General features: G+C 43.5%; 1 protein-coding gene across 1 annotated transcript in view; it reads left to right on the top strand.

Moving 5' to 3' along the window:
- Positions 1 to 4,616, top strand: part of C1GALT1 (core 1 synthase, glycoprotein-N-acetylgalactosamine 3-beta-galactosyltransferase 1) — a 119,287-nt gene extending 114,671 nt beyond the window's left edge. Inside the window, exon 5 of the mRNA XM_086941925.1 lies at positions 901 to 4,616. Within this exon, the coding sequence (XP_086798051.1) occupies positions 901 to 1,101 (201 nt within the window). The 3' untranslated portion in view covers positions 1,102 to 4,616. The remainder of the gene's footprint in view (positions 1 to 900) is intronic.
- Positions 4,617 to 22,823: the final 18,207 nt, after the last annotated feature.

Below are 22,823 nucleotides of genomic sequence, written 5' to 3'. Positions count from 1 at the left end.
TTTGTGATGGCTTCAGCTGGTGCCCAGTCCATTGCAGCACAATTAACATATAGCTCTTTCATATGGTTCAAGGCAATGCCAACCAGCTCAGTGGCTGAACTACTCCATCCCCTCCTCCCTGCCCCTCCATGATTGTGGTTGTTACCCTGCTAATCCACTCTGCCCATCACCAGCCTGGCAGCAGTATCTGGTGAGGAAGAGAGGGAACATGTTGGTGTTTTGGGTCAGTGTCTCAGTGGAAGGCATTTTCAACACAGATGAGAAAAGCAGCAGGGCAAAAGAGTTGAGCAGCTAGTTAACAAGCTTAGCTATAGCCTTGAGAAAGCAGAGGGCATCCAGCAATTACACTGAGTAAGCATGTCAACCGAGCTCACGCAGGTCTGTGTCAGTGTTGCCCGGCAAATTACTAGTGTGTTTTGAATAGTTTATGGAGAATTTCCATAGTTTGAAAAATACTTCAAATTAACAATTGGGTTTTGATTTAAGCCAATTTTGATGCACTTATATCTGATGTTAACTGCCTGGAGATATTAAGCCTTTTAATCAAGGCCCTTAAAACTTTGTGATATAAATTGCAACGTTTGGTTACATTTTGTTCCTCTGAAGAAATGTCTGTCAAACTGGATGAATTTTAGGTTTGGTAAACCAGTAAGCTTGTCTTCTCGGAGACATATTACTAAATAATAAATATGGTGGTTGTTATAGTGATCTTTTTGTCTGTGTGTTGCTTTGCAAAATAGCGAAAGGAGTTAAAGATGGTACTTGCACAAGTGTATAGGAAGAGAGCAATGTCTTTTTTCATGATGCAGCATCAATACAAATATATTTATTTGTTCCTAGAAACTTCGGAAAACAAGTGTTGCTATGATATATTTCTGAAACATTTCTCTTTCATTTTAGGGTGCTGGCTGCTGTTCAGATCTGACAGTGTCGTTCCACTATGTTGACTCTACAAAAATGTACGAGTTGGAATACTTCACTTACCACCTCCGTCCGTATGGATACAAATACAGATACAATCCCGTCTTACTTGAGAATATAAACAAACAATTTAAAAAAGACACAGCTGATAAATCTAAATACTCCAAAGGCATTGTCTAAAAGATATTGCATCTGTGATTGATCAAAAGAAACAATCGCATTCTTGGATGGATGCAACTTTATGAACCGAAGCTGCGCATCAAGGTCAGACTTCAAGAACAGCGTTGGATTTCAGAGGAAGGGATATCTGATCAACCAAGTTAATGATTGTCTGCAACATGGTTTACCTGCAAACCATTGACTAGAAGTTGTTGGTGAAATTGCAAATGTTCTTTGACACTCCCTGTACTGAGCACCACGGAGCCTGCACCTTGCTTTCCAACAATGTTTGACTAACGTTCACTATACAGCCGAGGTGATTTCATATATTTCAAAACTGTTTATCCTTCAATGGAATATATGAGTACATTGTTAATGGGTGATTTCATATTCAGCTTTTTATATCGTTTTTTTAAAGGCTTTTAAGTTATTGGCCCTCTGTGGGTCCATTTTCAAGATCGAACATATTTCTAATGTCTGCATTATTACAAAGGGTGTTGGATTCCACGGAATTTCACAACTGGGCATTTGGCACTATTTTCTTAATGCAAAATGCCCTCTCGCATCCAAAAATGTATGCAAGAATGCATTCTGTCTAAACAAAAATAGCGGGCGGATTCGTCATTTGGCGCTATTTTCTTAGCGCTAATAACACACAAAAACATTCAAAAATGGATGCAAGCATGAATTTTCCCTAGGAAAATAGTGTGGCCTTCAAGCGCCCTTACCTACTCCTCATTGATTTAAAAGTACTAATCACAGCAGAGTATGTAAGGTGCTGAGAGATAGTGGTTTCTAATCACTGAGGGAAGAGGGAGCAGTCCCTCTACATTTAGAAACTGCAGTGAATAAAACTTTTAATCACTGCAGAGTATGTAAGGCCGCCGAGGAGGTATGCAATGCTTTTTAAACACGGGGGAAGAATGAGCAGTCCTTCCATCTTTAAAACCCCTGCAGATTAAAGTAGTTAATTCGCCAGTGAAATTTATCTGTAATTCCACGTCACAAGAGTAATGTGGAATTACCAAGTTCCCCCCGAGTCTGCTGGCGGGATAAACAATTCCGCCCAGGCCTAATTATTACTTCTTATTTGTAGCAAGCCCAAATGATCTATATTTGCCTTTTATAATCTATTCAGTTTTTTTAAAGTTCTTCTGTTGAAGTTGTTGATTGAAAAGCCTTAGGGCCTGTTTTAGAGTGTGGTGGAATGCGTGCTTCATTGCAGCGGCGACAGAGTACCCTTACCCTGTATGTTGTACTGAAGGTCCAACTGCCTCATTTGAAGACCCTCAGCACATCAGCGGCGAGCAGTACTCCATCCCTGCCATTGACATACACCCCCCACAGAGTAAGGGCTGTCCGAGGTTTTGCCATGTGTCCCCCCTATTTAGAGTGGGCGAACATATGGCAGGTTTTTACTTTCGCTTACCACCATTGAAAATGCGGTAAGTGAAAGTGAGAGCATTTCATTAGCCCCTACACCATGGGGTAAAGGCCATTTCTTTTTTTTCAAAAAGAAAATCCAGCTTTGTAATTTTCTTTTCGAAAATATAAAAATAAATTGAAAGTGCGCTGTATGGCTCACTATCGCTTAACGAACTGTACACTTTCAGTACATTGACAGGATCATCCTTCTTCCTGCTAGTGTCAGAGATGTCCACTGAGGCAGAAGACATTTCTAAGTAACTATTCTAAATCAAACCCTTAATGTAATTTAACCGTTCGTCTACGTAGACATTTCTAGCAATAATCATTATTGATCGGTCTCAGTAAATAATTATTTCTGGTTAACTTAACCCGAATGTGTAAATATACATGAAGACATTTCCATGATATTTATTTTTATGTACCCTTACAGGTTTTGTATTTTTGCATACTTAGTCTATTTATCTTGCCCAATGAAAAAACATTGTTTTTTTTTGTTTTGTTTTTCTTTGTTTGTTTTAAACCATTTGCTGATCTGACACTTACAATATTGAAAGTTCCAAATCACATCTTACCAGAGCGGTACCTGCGGTTTTCTTCTGTGAGTAGCCACTTGATTGTTCAAGAAATAATCAAGGAAAATGATGCTCGTTCCAAGGGCGAGGCCAGCGGATCAGGACATGTCAACTAATGAACTTTCATGGATCAGACAAAAAATATGGATAATTCATGTGCATTGTATAAAGCACCAAGGGGCCTATGTTAGGAAAATACAGCGAATTAAACATCTATTTATTTAGCGCACAGGGTGGGTTACCTCTCAAGACTGTCAGAGGAAACACAAATAGTATATTTTTTTAGTGTCCCGACGAGTATTGATTTAACTAAACTTGACACACTATAGGACGGCCATTATTACACTGGAAACTAGATACAGCATGCACCATAAAGCTAGACGCTCACACCAATCCTATTTTAAATTGCTTTTCCCTAAGGTTTTCCCTGCCTGTGGTTAGTTTTTGGCCATTAAAATAGGAATCTCTAATCAACGTTCTACCTCCACTCCTGGAAAACAGCCAGTGACAACAAAAAACTAAAGCCCAGAGTTAGAGAAGGGCATCATCTCCTTTTTTGTGTTTTTGAAGGCAATTATCTACATTTTGATGCAAATACGGTAATCTGGTGTTAATGGACGTAAAAAGGACAAACATTTCCTGATGTAGAAGAGCTTCGAAACCTAAGAACAAGTCCAGCCAGATGACTGAAATAAGGGCATCCAAGTATAGATTTCCTCCCCAGCCCAGTGTTATTTAAAGAATGTCTACTTTCTTCGAGCATTTTATTGAGTTTATTGCCTATATTTCAGCCATATCATTTGTCTGCATTCCTTGACCTTTTGATGCCTTTCCAAAGCCTTTCTTATTCTGCTTAACTGCGTTCATGAGACCTCCTTGCAGCATAAAGTGAGCCTAATGAGTACTAATAGTTTGCTAACTCATGAATGGTGTTAATGCAGTAGCAGAAGGTAGATAGGGTAGGTGTTATCACTTGGATTAGATCCATCCATTAAGTGTGTGACTAAGAAACATTTATCATACTGTTTGTGCTACTTGGCGCCCTGCATATTATGTTAACACCTTCTATTTTAGTTTGCAGCTTAAACACAGTTATGTTTCTGTTTGTTGTGACTGTAAACATCGAAGTATTTAAAGTGTTAGTGGTACAAAATAGACCACCTTCTGTTATGTTCTAAATTAACATCTTTGGTGTGATAATATTTATATCGGTACCACTGCACATGCAGGTTATGTGAAGTATGAACTCTAGAAAGCTTCATTCAAACCATTATATATTTAAAGAATATTTTGCGGAAAACAAGCAATGTTTATGTAAAATATTGCCCTTTTTCCAAGCAGTAAACAGATACTATTCTATGAAATTACAGCATCTGTGCTGATATGCAAAGTGCTATTTTGCCTATTTTCACTACCAAAAGTAAAATCTGTATTTTCTAAAGATTTTTCATGTTTTAAGTGCCTTTTAACATTTGAATAAATGACTGTAAACTATGACCTGCACAATGTTAAAAAAATAAATTATATATTTCGTAATTCTGGCTTGAATCTAACTAGTATGCAAATATATTGATGATTTTGTGTGTGCGTATTGATTCTGATGCGAGTAGGTGGTGAATGGTGGTTGGTTTACTCCTTGTTAGCAGGCAAGATGAAACACGTTTGCCAATCGAGTACCTATGGGTCAAGATATACCATTGTTAGTTGTTTGTTAAACCACTGTTAACTTTTTGTGGCGGTTTAAAGATGCAAATTTGATGTGTTGTTCTGTGCCTCACAGTCCAGTCCACAGAGGTAAATAGGTTGTGCTCAAGGTTGCTTGGCTCATCCTTGGTAGCTAGGTTGATGAGCAGCAAGTGCATTCATCTTTAAAAAAGGGGTTATCCCAGATAAAACAAAAAATTGAATCTGTAAAAGCTCTGCTAAAAAAGGAAGGTTGAGCCCAGTATACGCACTTAGGTGATTGCACAATCTCCTTCATCACCTAAGCACGTCTCCTAGCCCCAAATCTTCAGGCTACGGCCCGCAACCAGTCTGCAGCGAGCAGACCTGGACATGGAGGGAAACGGCGTCTCGTTGAAGGCTCCTTCAGGGTCTCCCCTATGCACAGCCTCTTTTCTGAGCCATACGGATATTTCCTGAAGGTGCGTGGCTCTTTGCAGTCCGAGCAAGGCATATATGGCTCATCTGCAAGGTTGGAAGTCGGAAGGCTCTCCTCTCCCTCACAACGCCGGCTTTCAGGTTGGTGCTGCAGCGTGTGGCGGATTGCCTCTGAAGGTAGATTTAATCACTGTGGCTTATTAAGTTTTAGGATTGCCTCTTTGAACTGCTGCCCTGAACAGCTTTGAAATGCTGCTATTCCCCTGGTTCCTTCGCTTATATTCCCAGTGGTCCACTGTTATACCTGCTGCTCAGCCAGTATGAGTGTACTGTGTCGAATGTTGGTGCATGGTGATGAATTGGAATGTTGGGTCCCTGTGAGTGTCAGTTGGAGTATGGGCTGAGGAGCAGGGATGCTGATCCTAGTGGGGCTTACATTAGAGATTCACATTTAGCTTATCCTAGAAGCTTACTAATGGAACTCATTATCTAGAACTAAGAAAAATAAACCATCTAGTTACGGATTCAATTCTGCCTCGAACATCTAAAACACAAGGCAGAATGCTTCCTCCGGCCCCCTGGTTTAATGAAACCCTTCGCACGGAAAAAAAGGGCTGTAAATCCCTCGGAAGGGGTTGGAAGAAGAAATTATCACCCAAGGCAAAAAACACAGAATATGTAGCTGCATTGAAAAAAATACCATGCCTTGTGCAAATCTGCACGGGCAAGCTACTATACAGAATTGATTACCAACGCCCAACACTGTCAAAAGACTTTGTTTAAAGTAGTAAATGATCGGTCTGCAGCTAGCAAGTTCACACCGCCCCCTCCCTTTCTCAAGCACAGCGTGACAAGCTTGCCTCCTTTTTTCTGAGCAAAGTAGAGTTCATTCACCGGCAATTAGAAGTAGATGCTCCCATGTTAGTGACTCCGTCAATCGCTGGCACCCAATCGCTTGGGCTATTGGACCTGCATCCCTTTGACTGTCAGCCCATAGTTAAGTCAGACAAGTCCTTGGAAATCGGGGCCTGGCCCCTTTTGGACTTAGTACTACTGAAAACTTTACTGGCCACCATCACGTCTGGCTCTCCTCTTGATCCCCTCCCACCATCAAAACTTAGATTTATGGATGAGGCTGCCCTCACAGTAGTTCTGGATCTCCTCAACTCTTCCTTGATCACGGGTGAAGTACTTCAGAATTGGAAGCATGGCTTGCTACTCCCTCTGCTCAAGAAGGATGACCTTGACCCTCATTGTTGTTCAAACTTTCCTTCCTTTCTGTTTTTTCCAAAATTCTGGAAAAGCATGTTAACACTCACCTCTCTTCCTTCAACACTGGTTATAATCTGCTGCATCTGTCCCAGTCTGGGTTTAGGGCAGGCCACAGTACCAAATCCACCTTACTAGGCGTCACAGAACTACTTCGGCAAGAACTCTATTCTGGTGGGACTGCCACCCTTGTCCTTCTGTATCTGAGTGCGGCTTTTGATGAGTTCTCACACTCCATTCTTCTGGATTGATTGGAGGCATAAATCGTTGTTGTTACCTTGAGGTGGCTATCTTCCTTTCTGAAATATCGAACGTTTCAGGTCTCATCAGCAAACAATACATCTATGACCCTAACACTGACCTTATGGGTTCCACAGCGCTCTATATTGAGTCCCCTGCTTTTTAACATTTACCTTCGCCCCTTGATGGAAGTGATTGAAGAGTCTGGCCTTACCGTATTTTCGGTACGCGGGTGACTGCCAGAATATTTTCTCACTATCTGATGATTGACAAAAATAGGAGTACGAAGTTCCTTGGTGATGTAGTATCACACAGAAAATGTCCTAGCTAGTGTAGTCTGACACTGTATTACAGGAGGTCAAGGAGGGGAATTCCTCCTTTCGGAACTAGGGCTCTCACATACCCAGCAAGCTAGGTGTCATGCTTCATCATTTGAGCCTGCTCCTCGTCGGGCCGGCTCTGCAATGCCCGATAGGCATCTGATGCTCATAATCAAGATCCTTGCCCACTCAGGCAAGGCCTGTCTAAAGTTGTCGCCCTTTGGATGAACAGAAATGCCCTAAAACGTAATGGCAATAAAACCGAAGTCCTGATTCTGGGAAACAATCCCGAACTTTGGGTAGTTATCCACTGGGGCCTTTACCCTTGCCGGTTAAGGTTCAGAATCTCGGCTTCATCATTGATAAGGATCTTTTCCCTTAAGCTGTAGGTCTCCAAGCTCACAGCCTCTTGCTTTTCCGTTCTTTAATGGCAAAAGAAAATCCTCTGGCTGAGTCCTCTAAGTGCCCAGAGAACAGTGCTACAGGCCCTAGTATCGTCCAGGTTGGACTTTGAGAGTGTACTATATCTGTGTGCTTGCAGATCATCCAGAACGCGCCCGCCCTCCTTTTCTTGCTTCCTACATATGCTTCCATCTCGCCCTCGCTCCTTCTCCTTATTAGGCCTGGAACTCTTCCGGCAGCTCTCAGGAACTGTAACTCGTTGCTTACTTTCCGTAAGAACCTGAAAAGCATGCTCTTCAATTGCCCTGACTGGGTTCTTGCCACCTGGTATGTTGCTATGGCTCCAGTTTGCTTTAGAATCTCTGCTTACTGTCTGTTTTTTCTACATTTCTGACTTTTCAAAATGTTTATTTTGGCAGGTGAAAATGGTAGTTTAAAACTGCACTACAGGTTGCAGTGACAGACCTGAGACATGATGTACAGTCCTACTATGAGGATTTTCGCATTCCAATTTAACAAACTATCCATTGTTGTTTTTCAGTGCCAGGTAATTGGAATGGTTTATTTGACATGAGCTTCTACAGTGTAGTTCATACTTCAACCCATTCCCTTGACGTGGTTTTTCAGTCAACACTCAGTGCTAGGTAACAAGAGTGAAGTTCAACTCTGTTCTAGCTTTCTGCACTGTGGTTGCTGAAGGCTTCATAGTTCAGGTTAATACCTCATAGGCATCCTCCACTGCTGCCCAGTGGTCACACCATGCTCTTTGACACTGGCTTAAACACTGTCTGGTTCCCATACTACATTCTCCAAAAATATCAAGATTAGATCAAGGAGGCTATGTGGTAATCTTTTACCGTCTGTTGTTATTGCATTAAGTGATTGAAGGCAGGAAGCATTTTCAGTACTCAGGACAACTGAGAAGAACAGGTACCTTCTACGGCTTTGCTGCGGTCAGTACTGAGCTTGAGATCTTCCTCACCTACTCCGCTCCTACTGCTTCTTGCAACTTATCATTTACAAATATCTGATTTGCCCTCCTATTTATTTTCATTGCAAGAGCTAAGCCGGACGCTTTTTAGTATACTGGGGCCGTATTACAGAGAGCGCCCTGGGTGCGCAACAGGTGTCGGTGCCTGCTTTGCGAGCCCCTGGGGCACATTTATATTACAGAAGAGGCTGCAGATGCTTGTGCGGCTCCTTCTATAATACCATTAGTGCTGGCGCACATAAAGCGTCAGCGCTGTCTTCAAAAAGGCATTTCCTCATTTGCATGGGTGCGTGCCTCATGTAAATGAGGGAATCCCATTGCGCCCGCACCATATTACCAACGTGGACGCAGAGGCAAAAAAGCCCTCAGGAGGCACACTGACAGTGCTCCACTTTAAAGGTGGCACACTGTCAGTGCGCCTCCAGGGAGCAGCCATATGCAGGGGGTAAAGGGTGTGGACACCCCAGACGTGTCCTTGCAGGCGGGAGCTGGCATTGACTGCACCTGCCTGCAAGGGCATCTCTAATCTCCTTTAAAAGTGCAGGTGGGCTGCCTCCTGCACACTGAAAAATAGAGCAGCTGCTCAGTATTTCACATGAATCTGCTGCAGGGCAGCGCAAGTTCACAGCTGCACTGGGGACAGCTTATTCCCCATAATACCGCGCCCTTTCCTTCATTGCACCGGGCGCACCTTTGTAATGGTGCGCCTTGCGCAATGATGGTAAATGCACCGCATATGTAATACTGCCCTTGATGTCCAAGACTTCTGTATTCTGCCCAATATTTTCTATCTTCCGTTGCCATCAACATCTTTTTGCAGCTGTTAGGGCCTCTATTCTTTCATTGACTACACCACCTACTCTTGGCCCTCAGTGCAAGATGTCTCCTGTTTGACTTCAATCCCACATGGGTTCACCACGTGGTTACCAGGGCATCTCATCTCAAAGTTGTAAACTTTTTCCAAGATGTTTTCACGTCCCAGTTTATCCATAACTTACCAGAGCACTCTTTTATAATGTGTCAAGTACCTACACTGTTTGATGTAAGAGGAATAATGCAATTGGGTCACAAATCTTTGATTTTTATTGCCACTAAAGTACCACACCTGTTTAGAACATAGCATTTCCACCTTCATAGCCGTCTGTGAGTTCTCATGGATTTCTAACACTTAAAGTCAAATTCTGCTTCCTAAGCACACTGAAAAGGTCCCATTCTTCCCACAAAGAGTTTTTGCAATGTTTTCTAAGCTGCCCACACCGTACCTCTGCAGTGGCCCACCAGAATCATCTGTTTACCAAATTGATGGAATAAAGAGTGCTGGCCTCTGGGCCGCATCAATTTGTTCCGCAGGAAAAAGATGATAAATACAGGGATTGATGGGGAGGCTATAAAATAGCATCTATGAACATAGATAGCTCTAATATAAATGATGGGAGCTTAAGCTATTTATGCAACAGAGGAGGGCACTGCAAAATACTCTTTACATTATTGTAGTGAGGTGAAGAGATCTTCAACAGTTCCCGACACAAAAAAAGCTGTAATACCCCTTGCACATGTCGAAATCAAAACTCTCAAGGGAACTTCTTTTCACTGAAGCTGTAATCCGTAAGATGAAATCGAAACATCCTGAGGCGGAACATGTCGGACACGACTGCAGTCCAACAATCAGCCGTGAGCACACTGCTGAAAGAATTTACAGACATTAAAGTATCCCTCGGCACAGAGAACTTGGTTGTGGCATCCGCGACCATTGAAGTACAGTCGCATAGGTTGGAGATCACCTCTTTTTATAAAGAACTGACCTCCGCAGAAAACCGATTTAGAGACGTCGAGAGGTGTGTTGACACACAACCAGAATGGGGCTGTGGAATTGTACACACTATGGATAAAAATTTATTGATTTGGGAGATAAAAGCAGCAGCGACAATGCCCATATTTATGGGAATATCTAGGAGGCCAAGAAGGAAGATATGAAATCGTTCATCTTCACGGTCACTCCAAACCTACTATAAATAGCTTTTGATCAATCTTTAGAATTCCAGTAGGTGCACAGAACGAGATCTTGCAGTATCAGCAAAATTACCTAACCACGTCACATGTTGATGTGTTGTCTGTGACCAGAACCGATGTACGTTGTTACAATGCATGCTTTTACCACGCATGCTTTTACAATGCAGGTTTTTCAACGCAAGTCGTTACAACGACTTGCGTTGGGGGGTGCTGGATAGTGAATAGTTTAATTTACTATTCCAACTCTAGTCCCCGTGGATAGTAGGGAAGGTGTTGGATAGTAAATTAAACTATTACCTATCCTAGAGCGTCCCCCAGTGCAATTCGTTGTAATGACTTGCGTTGAAAAACCTGCGTTGTAAAGGCACTGCATGATAAAAGTTGCGTCGTAAAGGATGTTTCCCGACCAGAACTGGTGAAGGAAATATTCACTGTGGAAATAAACATGAACACCTGGACTATACCCTTTTGAAACTGATTTAGTGTATTTTTCAGGACACTAGTATGAGACCAGTACTAAAAGGAAAGGATTCCTGACACTTATACTATGCATATGAAAAGGTGGAGATAAAATACGGCTAACTGGACCCTGCTATGAAGTGTATGGAAGAACAATGGAATGCAAGGAACCAGAGGATCTTGAGAAGTTGCTGGAATCAATGGATCGAACAAACATTGAGACGTTGACGACAAGACCAGGACTGCATGAAAATGTAAGGGGTGGTGTGGAAGGCACTGATAGTGAGGGCCACAAGCAAAGACTCAGATGGGACAAAGTAACACAAAGATTGTCACAGGGAGGCAAACGGACAACTGAAGCAAACTGCACGGGGAACACAACCAGATTACTTCTTAATCTGTGAAGAACTAAAAGTTGGTTTATTTAAATTCATAGGTACAGTCCTTCCTGAACATTGTAAAGAGTAATGAATATGAGGAGGAATCCCAAAAAAGGGCAGGCTCTGAGATGTGGGAAATTACAGGTAAATAACAGAAGGAAGGAGGCCTTGGTCTTCCACAACTTCACCTTTGGGGTGAAGGACCTAGATCTTTAGGATTCCACTAAGTGCAGGGTAGCCTGGAGAGCCCACTTTCCTATCACTAAGATTCAATAGCTATGCACAGATTTGACATGTTATATAAATGATGGGGTCTAGGAGCAGCAGTGTCATCCGAATCAAGGAAGAATTTGTGATGCTTACTACAGTAAAGATGTGGTAACCCAGTGTAAAAAGTATTCCATTTTGGTAAATTGCCATGGTGGGTTTGGAAAGATAAGAGTGGTTTTGGGAAAGTGGCGCCATAGGTTGGGATGTAGCTCATAGATAAGAAAGTTACATTTGTAGTGTCCGGGATTAGATGCAGCCCTAGTGTAAAGAATTACCCAATAAATAAGCATCTGTGGTGGACAAACCAAGGGAAGAGATCAACAGCAGTGGAGAAGACCCTTGCCATCTCTACTGACGCAGTAGCTCTCCTATATCTCAACAGAAGCGTTAACCTACAGTAGCCTGGCTGCTTTTCCCCATGGGATGGAAGAGTTTATATATAAGAATCTCCAGTTATCAGTCAGATGCAGTACAACTGTCAATACAGAGGGTGCACTATCCTGTATTTTAACTTACCAAGGTAATTGAAGACATTGTGGGGGGGGCTGGGAAAGCATGAATAGGAGGGGAACCAATGAGGCATATGACCATTGCGAAGAGTAAAGCAAAAAATGTAGAATAGCAACTATAACAACTAATTGAGACTCTAACTTCTACACGTGCTAAATCGTCCACTTAGGGCACACTACTAGCATTAACTAAAGGAAAAATATGACGTAAACGTATTGGCTCTGCTCATACAGAAATGTTCATCTCCAATCTACCCCACTCCACTCCAATCGATCCCACTCCAAATGATCCCACTCCTATCTATCCCACTCCAATATACCCCCACTCCAACCTAACCTACCCCACTTCAATCTACCTCACTCCTCTCCTCTCCAATCTGTTTGGAGAAGTGTGGCTCAATGATTAGAGCGGCAGACCCTGATGCAGAGGTCTGGCCCGGGACCAGGGTTCAATTCCCACCTTGGCGGGTCTTGGGCTCTATTTCCTCGGACCTAATAATTCTCGCCTTGGTGCCTAAAATAATCATGGGTCTCACTCTGCAACTCTGGGCAATAGCTTGCTTAATCTCCACAACGGCCCCAACAGCGCTGGGATGCCTGGCTTCACCTTGGGGGTGCCCAGGAGTGGGCACTTCACAGGGAAAAGCCAGGAAGGGTTCCACAGCGGTATGCGTACAGCACCTAGAGGCCTCAGGGTATAAGTGCACTATACAAGTACGAAGATTTTTTAATCTACCCCACTCCACTCAACCTTATTCAAGTCTAACCCACTCCCATCTACCCCAATCCAATCCACTGCACTTCACTTTTCCCCACTCTGCTCCAATCTACCCCAAATTATCTCACTCCACTCTACCCCACCCTAATCTACTCCACTTCACCCAATCTAACCCACTCTAATCTACCCCACTCCACTTTACCATAGTCCATCCCAATATACCCCACCCCAATCTCCACCCCAATCTATTCCACTCCAATCTACCCCACTCCAATCTACCTCACTGCAATCTACTCTAACCCACTTCACCCTGTTCCACCCCACCCCACCTCAATTTACCGCAACCCACTCTACTCCAATTTACTCTACTCCAATCTGCCTCACTCCAAACTACCCCACACTGATCATCCCTCTTAAGTCTACCTCAATCCACTCCAATACATAATCTTCCCAATCTATCTCACTCCATTCCAATCTCGACTCCACTCCAATCTTTCCAACTCCACTCTACCCCTCTCCAATCTACCACATTCTACTTTACCCCAATCTACCACATTCGATTCTACTCTACCCAACTCCATTCCATGCAACCACATGCCACTCAAATCGACCCCACTTAAATCTATTTTAACCCACTCCACCCCAGATTATCCTTCTCGAATTTACCTCATACAATCCGCCCACTCCAGTCTACCTTAATCTAGTCCACTCCAGTTTACTTCACTCCACTCCAGTCTACCCAACCCTAACAAAATAGCGCATGCACGAACGCACACACGCACAAATGCACGCACACATGCATGCACACACTAACGGACCCACGGGCACGCAAAGGCACACAAACACCCAGAAGACGAAGGGCCGCTCACAAGCAGACACGTGCACACACAACATATTTATACATTGGTGCACACAAAACACACCTGGAAACATGCACTCACACACCCAGACAGAAACATGCAGAGAAATACACACACCCGAGGGCGTTTACAGAGCGAGAGGCAGGCACGTGTGCACACCACTGCTGCACACACCTTCACATCACAGCTCCAGTGCACGAAGGCACTTTTACATGCACTCAAGAGACTTATTTTATATTTTCTACAGATAGAAGTTCCAACCCTGACAACAGAGGATGCCTCCGAAAGTGAAATGGTTAAAGTGACACTTGCCAGTTAAATAAACTTTCCAGATAGTTCCAGTGGTATGCAACACTCTTACCGATTGTGGTCATGGAGGAACTCGTCTACACATGAACTTCAGATACATCATGGTGTGTTCACGAAAGCGGCCTGTTTGGGATTCTTCGGAAAGATTCACCGTGCGTGGCGTCAGCTGTTTCTCTCCTTCCCTAAGTCACACATTTGACACCAACAGGAGGGTGGTAACCAGTGCTGGAAAGTAGGGGAAACTTGCCGGAAACTGGTTCTAGTACCAATATCTGGGCCGGATCCCCATGGACGTATGCTGATGCTGAATTTGCCCTGCTGTCATATTACCTCGCGCACACCGGCTCCTTGCGCATGCACCGCTGCCATGTCTGAACTGGGGTGGCAGAGTCGTCTAAAGAACGGTGATGGATCAAACCCAGATCTTTTGACTGGGTGTGAGTGTTTGATTGATTCAGATGCTCCGTCCATCACCACCCCCTTTTGTACCGCTTTTGGCCGCCATAAGTGTGGCAGGGTATACTCAGACGTGAGTCCCTTGCTCACTTTGTCACTGGATTCAAGCAAGCTGGGCTGAAGACGGCTGGAATGCCAGAAACCGCTCCTCGGAAGCTTGTTTCCGGTCCAGGGAAGACATGGCTTGGCAGTTCGGGCTGGACTGTTCCCATGAGGCACAGGGTCAGACTGATTTGCATATAGCCATGTCTGAACTGGGGTGGCAGAGTGGGCTAAAGAACGGTGATGGATTAAACCCAGATCTTTTGACTGGGTGTGAGTGTTTGATTGATTCAGATGCTCCGTCTATCACTACCCCCTTTTGTACCGCCATGTTTAGGTCAGGCAGTGATGCGCTAGACAAATCTAAAAGTTCGAACTGTGTGGACTAAAACTGTAGTTGGTGGCTGCTGCTTCTGGACTACACGGAAGTCAGAACAGCCACTCAAAACAAAGGTAAGAAATGCAATTACAACACTAAGCCAATATCAAGCAGCAGGGGAAACTACCAGCTGCTTGCCAACATATACAGATTACTTAAGGTCTCGCTGAGACAGCTGAGACGAAGGTAAAACCCCCCCTGACCCAAACTTGGTCTGATCACAAATTCATTGCTTTCAGCCTTAGGGTAGATGGTAATAAGGCTACTAAAACAGTAGTTTAAAACAATGGAAGGCCTACTCCATGTTGGGGGGAAATTATAGAGCATCCAGATCTCAACAGCTGGGTGAAGGAGAGCAAACCCTCCATGCTAGGGAACACTATGCTTGATAAGGGCTATAGGGGATAGGATGAAATCTCGAGGGACAACGTCTAAATCTAGGCAAGGGAAAAAATCTGCCCTCTGGTTTACGAGTGTACTAAAAGAAACACTAGGAGAAGTGAGAGTCCTGGAACGCAGATGGCGTAGCCATTATGATAGGAATGAACAGGAGGTGTACAAGACAGCTAGGAGGCAATATCACGCATCGATCAAACATACTAAATCCTCTTATTACACAACTATGATCGAAGCCACAGGAAATAAGCAGAAGGAAATCTTTCAAATTGTTAACAGTTTCAGGAATCCTAAAATCCTAGCACAGGAAATCCCGCCATCCCAGACTCTATGTGACGAGATAGCGGATTTCTTCGAACAGAAAATACACAATCTCACGAAAGATTTCCCTCAGGTCAAGCTGGGTGAACTGGAGGCAAGGGACAACATTTACATTACATTTACATTTACATACAATATAAATATTATAGATTCTCACTCAGCATGCTGGAAGGCCTTTGCCCCGATCAGCCTGGATGACCCCTTCCAAGCTATATCCTCAATTAAGTCGGGATCACCGTTTGACCCTTGCCCCCCCCCCGCGCTGTTAAAAGCTATAATAGAGGAGGCCAACCCTGTTATAAACTCCATCATTAATTCATCGCTCCAGATGGGCGAGATTCCTGCCCACTGGAAAATTGCACACAAAAAGGAGATAGGTCCTTAGCGGGGCTGAGGGAGGGCTGGACCCTATATTATTCTGACATACACAAGCTTGCCCTCTTTCTCAGTGAGTTTATGAATAAGAACCAGATAAACAATTTCATTAAACCTGGTCCGGTATATTTATTTGTACCTTTTTTTAAGAGATTATTTAAAATAAGTTTTTTTTGAATGGCAGAAAGATAATACACAATACAAAAAAATTGAAAACAATCTTACTTAATCCACATTTGACACAAAACACTTACACATTATACAAAAATAAGACATCAAGTGTTACATCCAACAAACAATACAAATTGCAGTGCCACAGTTTTGCAATATGTTAAATCATTTCATAAAGAAAGTTATTTTCATGGAGAGAGCCAATTCTATACAAGAGAAAACAAGCATGAAGCAATTTTATTTTAAACCACACTGGATGTTGTAATTGGCTCTTGCTGGTTTTGCCGACGCGTTTCAAGTTTGGACCAGGAGTGTCCAAACTATCATCAGGGCTCTTGTTACTATTCTGGTAGGATGTAGAAAAGCAGTGTTTTAATACAACCAATTGGCCTCTTTTTCAGAGATAATACCGTTTGGATAAAATTAAATGTACCTGTATGTTTGTGTGAGGTTGACCTGTAGTAGTTTCTATTTGTGGACACAATCCTTGTTTCAGGTCTCAACCGGGGACACTTTTACACAAAAACAATCTGGGGGGTGAACAAAAAGAATTGTCCACATTTACAATGCGTAATTATATGGCATTGCAAAAAGCGATTGTTGAAAGTTAAGGAATTCATACCTTAATCAGGAAGATCTTGCAATATGAGGAGGGGCGGAGGAGTCTCTTTACTTGCCGTTAGTCCTGTTTTAAACAACACATAACCTACTTGTAAAACTTAAGAGTATTTAGATGAAAATTTAAGTAACTCATATATGTAACACATATATCGTACCTGTGTTGAACACCACTGAGGGATTACTTTTTGTCAATAATTCTCACGTGTACCTGTGTAAACAATGTACTCGCGAGTGCATAGCTGTTTATAACATTGCCGCAATGTCATACATATAAGAACAGAATGCGGTGTTAATCATACCTGTATCCTTGCTGCGCAAGGCAAAGCCTCGCGCCCCCAATCTACGGCCCCAGCTGGGGCTGTAGAAATTCGGAATCGTTTTCTTTATTGTTTACGTCTTCCGATGTCAAGTCCGTCGCGCTCTAAAAAGAGACGCATTAAGGGTCACTATGCGCTATGCGAGATTGGTATTACGAGTAAACGTGACTCGCGGCCGCTTCTGTTGCATACCTTTTTTACAGGGTTCTACTTCTGCTGCATTACACGGTGCTCCTCAATCGCTGGCGGTTCGTTTGTGACCGCGGCGGCCATTTCGGCAAGGTTAAAAAGGAGACCGCTATGAGGGTAGTGCATTCTGGGAAATTGAGTGTGTTGAATTCTAAAAATGTGTTTCATCAACATCGAGCGATCAATACCCTCATTTGGAGAATGGCGGTATACAGGCATCTTTCAATGCAGGCCCACATTGCGACAATTAGATCGCACGATCATAAATCAGAACATTAGTCATACATCCGTATTAGCGACACAAAAGTCGTCTTGACAGTGACGGCTGGACAGTATGGCGCAAAATCAATGCAGACCCAAATTGCGACAATTAAATATCACAATCTTAATTCATGCATACTTATTGGCGACAGGAAGTCGTCTTGGCAGTGACAACTTAGCAGTATGGCGCAAAGTCTCAATTCCTTGACAACTCTGACATGTTATTCAAGCCAGTCATTATACAGTTAAATTTCAAAATGAGGTAGGCTTCCTTTTCAAGTAACATTTAATCAATGTCTGCGGGGCGCTGTACATGACTCATTGTATGTAAAACGGTCCACCTGAAATCATTCTCATTGGGGGACATCTCAATGAAATGTTCAACCATCGGGGCTGTAAGTATTTTCTTTTTAATCCTTGACCTATGTTGTCCTATTCGGAGATTGACCTGCTGGTTTGTTTTACCTATATAGATCCTGGAGCATGGGCTGATAATGGCATAAATTACGTTTTTAGTTTTGCAATTTGAAACCCCAAGGTGCTTCCATTTAATTCCCTGGTGTTGAAATTCAATGCCTTCAACGGTGCTGCCACATGACATGCAATTGCCGCATCTAAGATGCCCTTCTAATGGTTTCATGTTCCATAGCGCACGGAGATCATGTTTTGGTTGGGGCTTTGGGAGATCTGCTCTCACGATTTGTTGGCCCAAACTCTGATTCTTTTTGTATGCGAAAATGGGACGCGGGAAGGGCCATTCTAGGTCTTCCAACAGGTGCCAGTTTTTTAAAACTGCCTGTCTGAGCTTATGCGTGTCAGGCCCAAAAGTGGTGACGCATACCAATCTGTCCAGTTCTTTCTTCTCCTTAGTTTGTAGCAGGGTTTCCCTAGGGGTAAATCTCGCCCTTTTTTAGGAATGTTTCAATAACTTGCGAGGATACCCTCTGTGGATCATTTCATTACAGAATGTCTGTGCATAGCCTGACAAAGCATTGTTGTCAGGGGTACCACAGGGCTCGAGTTTGAGCCCTATTCTTTTCAACCTGTATATGGTCCCCCTGATCAAATTAATCTCCTCATTTGACATCCGCACAATAGCTTATGCTGATGACACGCAGCTAGTCCTAGTCTTGGACGAGGACATGGCCAGTGCTGAACAGACTTTGAAAGAGTGTCTGACTGCGACTGTTGGTAGATGACAAATAATCATCTGAAGTGTAACTCTGCTAAAACGAAAATTCTGCCGTTCGGTCTAAACAACTCTTTTTCCCCCTCAGTCGTGTTGGCCAGAGAGTGCAGAAGCCCAGCCATGTACTATCATAGCAGCACGAAACTTAGGGATCAAATTTGATGATACCCTTTCGTTCAAACAGCAAGCAAGGGAAGTAGCTGGCTCATGTTTTAACATCATAAAGGGCCTTAGGAAATTTTTTGATCTACTACCCTTGTCAGCCAGACGTACAGCTGCGGTAGCGCTTATTACATCTAGATTGGACTACTGCAATAGTCTGTATGCAGGGGCAAAAAAATCGGCCCTGCATAGACTTCAGATGGTTCAGCATGCGGCCGCAAGACTGGTACTCAGATGGCCGAGAAAATCTTAGGCCTCTGCTGCGCTGGATGCTCTTCACTGGCTCCCAATTCAGAAGCGTATTCTGTTTAAGGTCTTGACAATCGCCTATAGGTCTTTCCATAGGCAAGGCCCATTGTACCTTCACAAAAAGTTCAGGCGATACTACCCCTCCCGCGAACTTAGATCCGCTACAGCCAACCTTATGAATGTCCCAAAATTCAAATTGGCCACTAAGGGAGGAAAATCCCTGGTGGTAATAGGAGCTAGGGCATAGAATAAATTACCCCATCAGCTTCGCGCAAGCACCTCTGAACTGAAATTTAGGAAATCTCTTAAAACATGGATCTATAGCCTGGCGGACTCAGTATGCAAAGTACTAATGTGAGCCGGCGTTTTCTAGGGGGGGACGACAGGGTAGCTGTAACCATCTTTCAGCTGTGTGAGTTAAAGCGCCTAGAGGCTCCTTGGAGTGGTAGTGCGCTATACAAATCCACATCACATCACATCACATGTAGCACATGCGCTGCCAAACGGGAGACCTAAAAAATGACAAGAAAGAAAAAGTAAAGCTGAAATTAGAATAAAATACTGGAAAGCAGAGATGGATAGAAGATCGGTTGAAATGAAATATGAAAATAAAGAATCAGCAAATTGAAGGAATTCAAGAAGAAAGAGGGATGAGACAAGGGGCAGAGAAAGTATAGGAGATGATAAAACAAGAATGTGAGAATGGAACTAAGGGAGGGAGAAATAGAAAGCAGAAACAAACATTAAACATGAATACAAAGGATAGAGAGCTCAAAGAACACCTGAAAAAAGATTGGGCAGAACAAAAGAAAAATGGAAAAACGGAATGAGAGGATAATGAAAAGGGAGGAAAGAAACAGAACACAGGAAAAAAGATGGAGAGAAAAAAGGGAAGCATACATCAGAGAAAGAAAAGGAAGGAAGTAAAGAAGTTAATGTTGGTAAATGTACAGTTTTGGCCGCACTCCTTTCAAATCATGCTGTAAAATGCATCATTCCGAAGCTTTTTCCTCTGGGCAAACAATACCTACTGGCTCCTTATTAGAAAGGTTCGGGATCACTCACTTAGCTAGGACATTTCGTTCAATGTGGATCAAAGTGTTGGGGGGGTATTTTATTTTTCTGGCTACTCCCTTGTTCTGAAATATATGTTAAAAGCCGGGCACTCTAACTCAGAAAAACCTTACTTCGGAGTCTCCCTTACAGCAACTTCACCTTATGTTTGTCTTCTCCGCTTCCCTAGTTGTCAAAGCCGCACCTCAAAGGGCTCCTCGCCCAGGCCCGCCTTTATTTACCACATTCTTTCAAGGAAGGGCAGCTACATTTATTATTCTATCCCAAGCAAGGTGGAAATTGCGTGTCAAATGTTTACTTGAAATCCTGTATTTCTGGCTCTTCTGCATCTTTTGGGTGTAGAAAAAAGGATGAAGAAATGCCACTTCACTGTAAATGAACAAACAGGTGGGCAACCACGACACATGTAGCAGTCATTGTGTGTGTATTTGCTCACCTTTTATGCACTAACTGAGGTAATCCGGTACATGAAACCCTCGGAGCATATTCTGCAAATATAACCCGTCACGAATAGACGTCATCACGACAATGTCCTGGAAACACGCACTGGTATTACCTATTGAAGCGAATTGTCTCTGCTACACGGGCACTTCTGCTGAGAAAAGAGCTGTTCTGCACTGCGCCAAAGCTCTATTTTACCTCCATAAATACGTACAAGTACAATAAAGTAAAGTCTCCAAACAGATGCAAGACAGTCATAAATTAAAGTGCAAGGCAATAAAAAAAAACAGAGCCCCGCGGCATTGTGTGAATAGGAACTTTTATTTCAACCAGGCGTCTTAATTTTATCCCAGCTGATGTCAGTGGTGCAAGTGCTTTTGCAAAACTTCAGAAAAGTTTGTGACTTGTGTTTTTTGAGAAAAAATTGATTTTTTTTTTGCCATCTATTTTTCATTCATTTTGCATCAGTTATGGGAGGGTTACTAAGCTTTAATAAGGTGCTTTGCTTGTAAAATGAACCGTATAATCCGCTTAAAGCGCGTGCTCCCTTATCCTTTGAAGCAGTGTTGCTCCTGGTTGTGGTCCTGGCTTCTGCAGGGCAGATGTGAAAAGACATGAACGTGCACAACATTACCACTCGTATAGTTGTATATCATGTGACATCCTATCGTCATGTATTGTACTTTATTGGCATACCTATGCTCATATGTGGTATTCTGTTAAGGCTATGTTGTGTGACTTTGTTGCAGCATTTGCATACATCGTTCACTGCCATGCACAAACAACATTAGCAAACTAGGGGTATATTTATTACCCAGTTTGCTCCTCGTTTGCACCACACACCGTGGTACAAGTGGGGCACAAACCTTACATGCCACACAAGGCAGTGCTTAATTTGAGCCGGTGGTTTCCGGTGCTGGACCCAGCACTTAATTGTTTTCCGGTGTCCGGCACTTAATTGTCAACACTGCACTTATTACAGTCTGACACATGGTGGCCTCCTCGTCTAATTTAGAGATGAGCAGAACAACAGTTGTTTATGAATACAGCATACATAAAAAAATGACTAATACCGGCCGCCCCGGCCATTCCTTTAGCTTTGGGGATCTGGAACAATCTGAAGTGTCGCACTTTCAGGCGAGAGAGATGGTTAGTAGTTGTTTTGTCAGCGATGACAGGGGTGATGGGTGGTGCAAGCTGCAGTGGCCTCCTGGTCAGTGCCCTGGCACTTAATATTTTACAAATTAAGCACTGACGCAAGGCCACCTTGCTTGGCCCCATAAATCTGTCGCAAAGCAATGAGTGCAAATGACTGCTTTGCCTTGCTCTGCCCTGGGAAGGCGTTGCGGGAGCGTTCCCACCAGCGCTCACGGATTTTGACGCATTCCCAGATTTAACAGAATTGGTGAACCAGGGGATGCGCCAAAAACATACGCCACCCAGGGGAGGCATAACGAGGAGAAATATATTTATTTCTCCTCGTTACTTCCTCTTCTTGTGTGTGCTGCGCCAGCACACACAGAGAAATATGCCTCAGGGGATTGTTTTTGTGTAGGAAGGTTCCCCTTGCTGTACAAAAACAACCCTGCATGCTACCATAGTGCACGGGTGACTGCGTTGGAGCTAGGCTGCCCAAAGGGCGCCAGCAAAGGAGAAAAGGCAGGAACGTGCTGTGTTGACTTAAATACAGCGCGTTCCTGCCCCTTCCCCGTCACACAGCGCAGCAAGGTGACTTGCTGCACCGCATGACAATTTCATTTCGTAAATGTGCCCCTAAGTATGCGTTGCTACAGTGTGTGCTTTGGTCCGTCAGTTAATATTCTTGTTAACTACTAGTGTTGTGATCTGTTTTTTAGCAGGGTCAATATTCATAGGTAGTGCGCATGCCGTTATGTGTTTAAAGCATTCATTACTGTGTGTGTGTGATTGTGCCCCTGTCTGCTGCTTCATCCTATCCTTAGCTTCCCTATCCCTGCAGCAGGCAGAGAGGGATCCAAATATGTTGCACAGAGGCTCCCAAAGATGTAGTGGCGTCGCTAGTTGGGAATGTGGGTACTGTTTTTGGCGGTGGTGGGAGTTGTGTCTTTCCGACTACCACCATCCCCCCCGCCCTGAGAACAAGTAGTCTGTCGGCCGCCAAACCACCCCCCCGAACATGTCGTCCATTGGCCATCACCCCCCCCCCCCCCCCCACCCCCACCCTGAACAAGCCATCCATTGGCTGCCGACACCCCCACTCTTACCTGCACCCAGGTGGCAAACT

Source organism: Lissotriton vulgaris, chromosome 10 (genome assembly GCF_964263255.1).
Source record: "Lissotriton vulgaris chromosome 10, aLisVul1.2, whole genome shotgun sequence".
In the NCBI taxonomy this organism is placed as follows: Eukaryota; Metazoa; Chordata; class Amphibia; order Caudata; family Salamandridae; genus Lissotriton; species Lissotriton vulgaris.
Note: the sequence above shows the minus strand (reverse complement) of the source record. Positions and strands in the feature narration are given on the sequence as shown.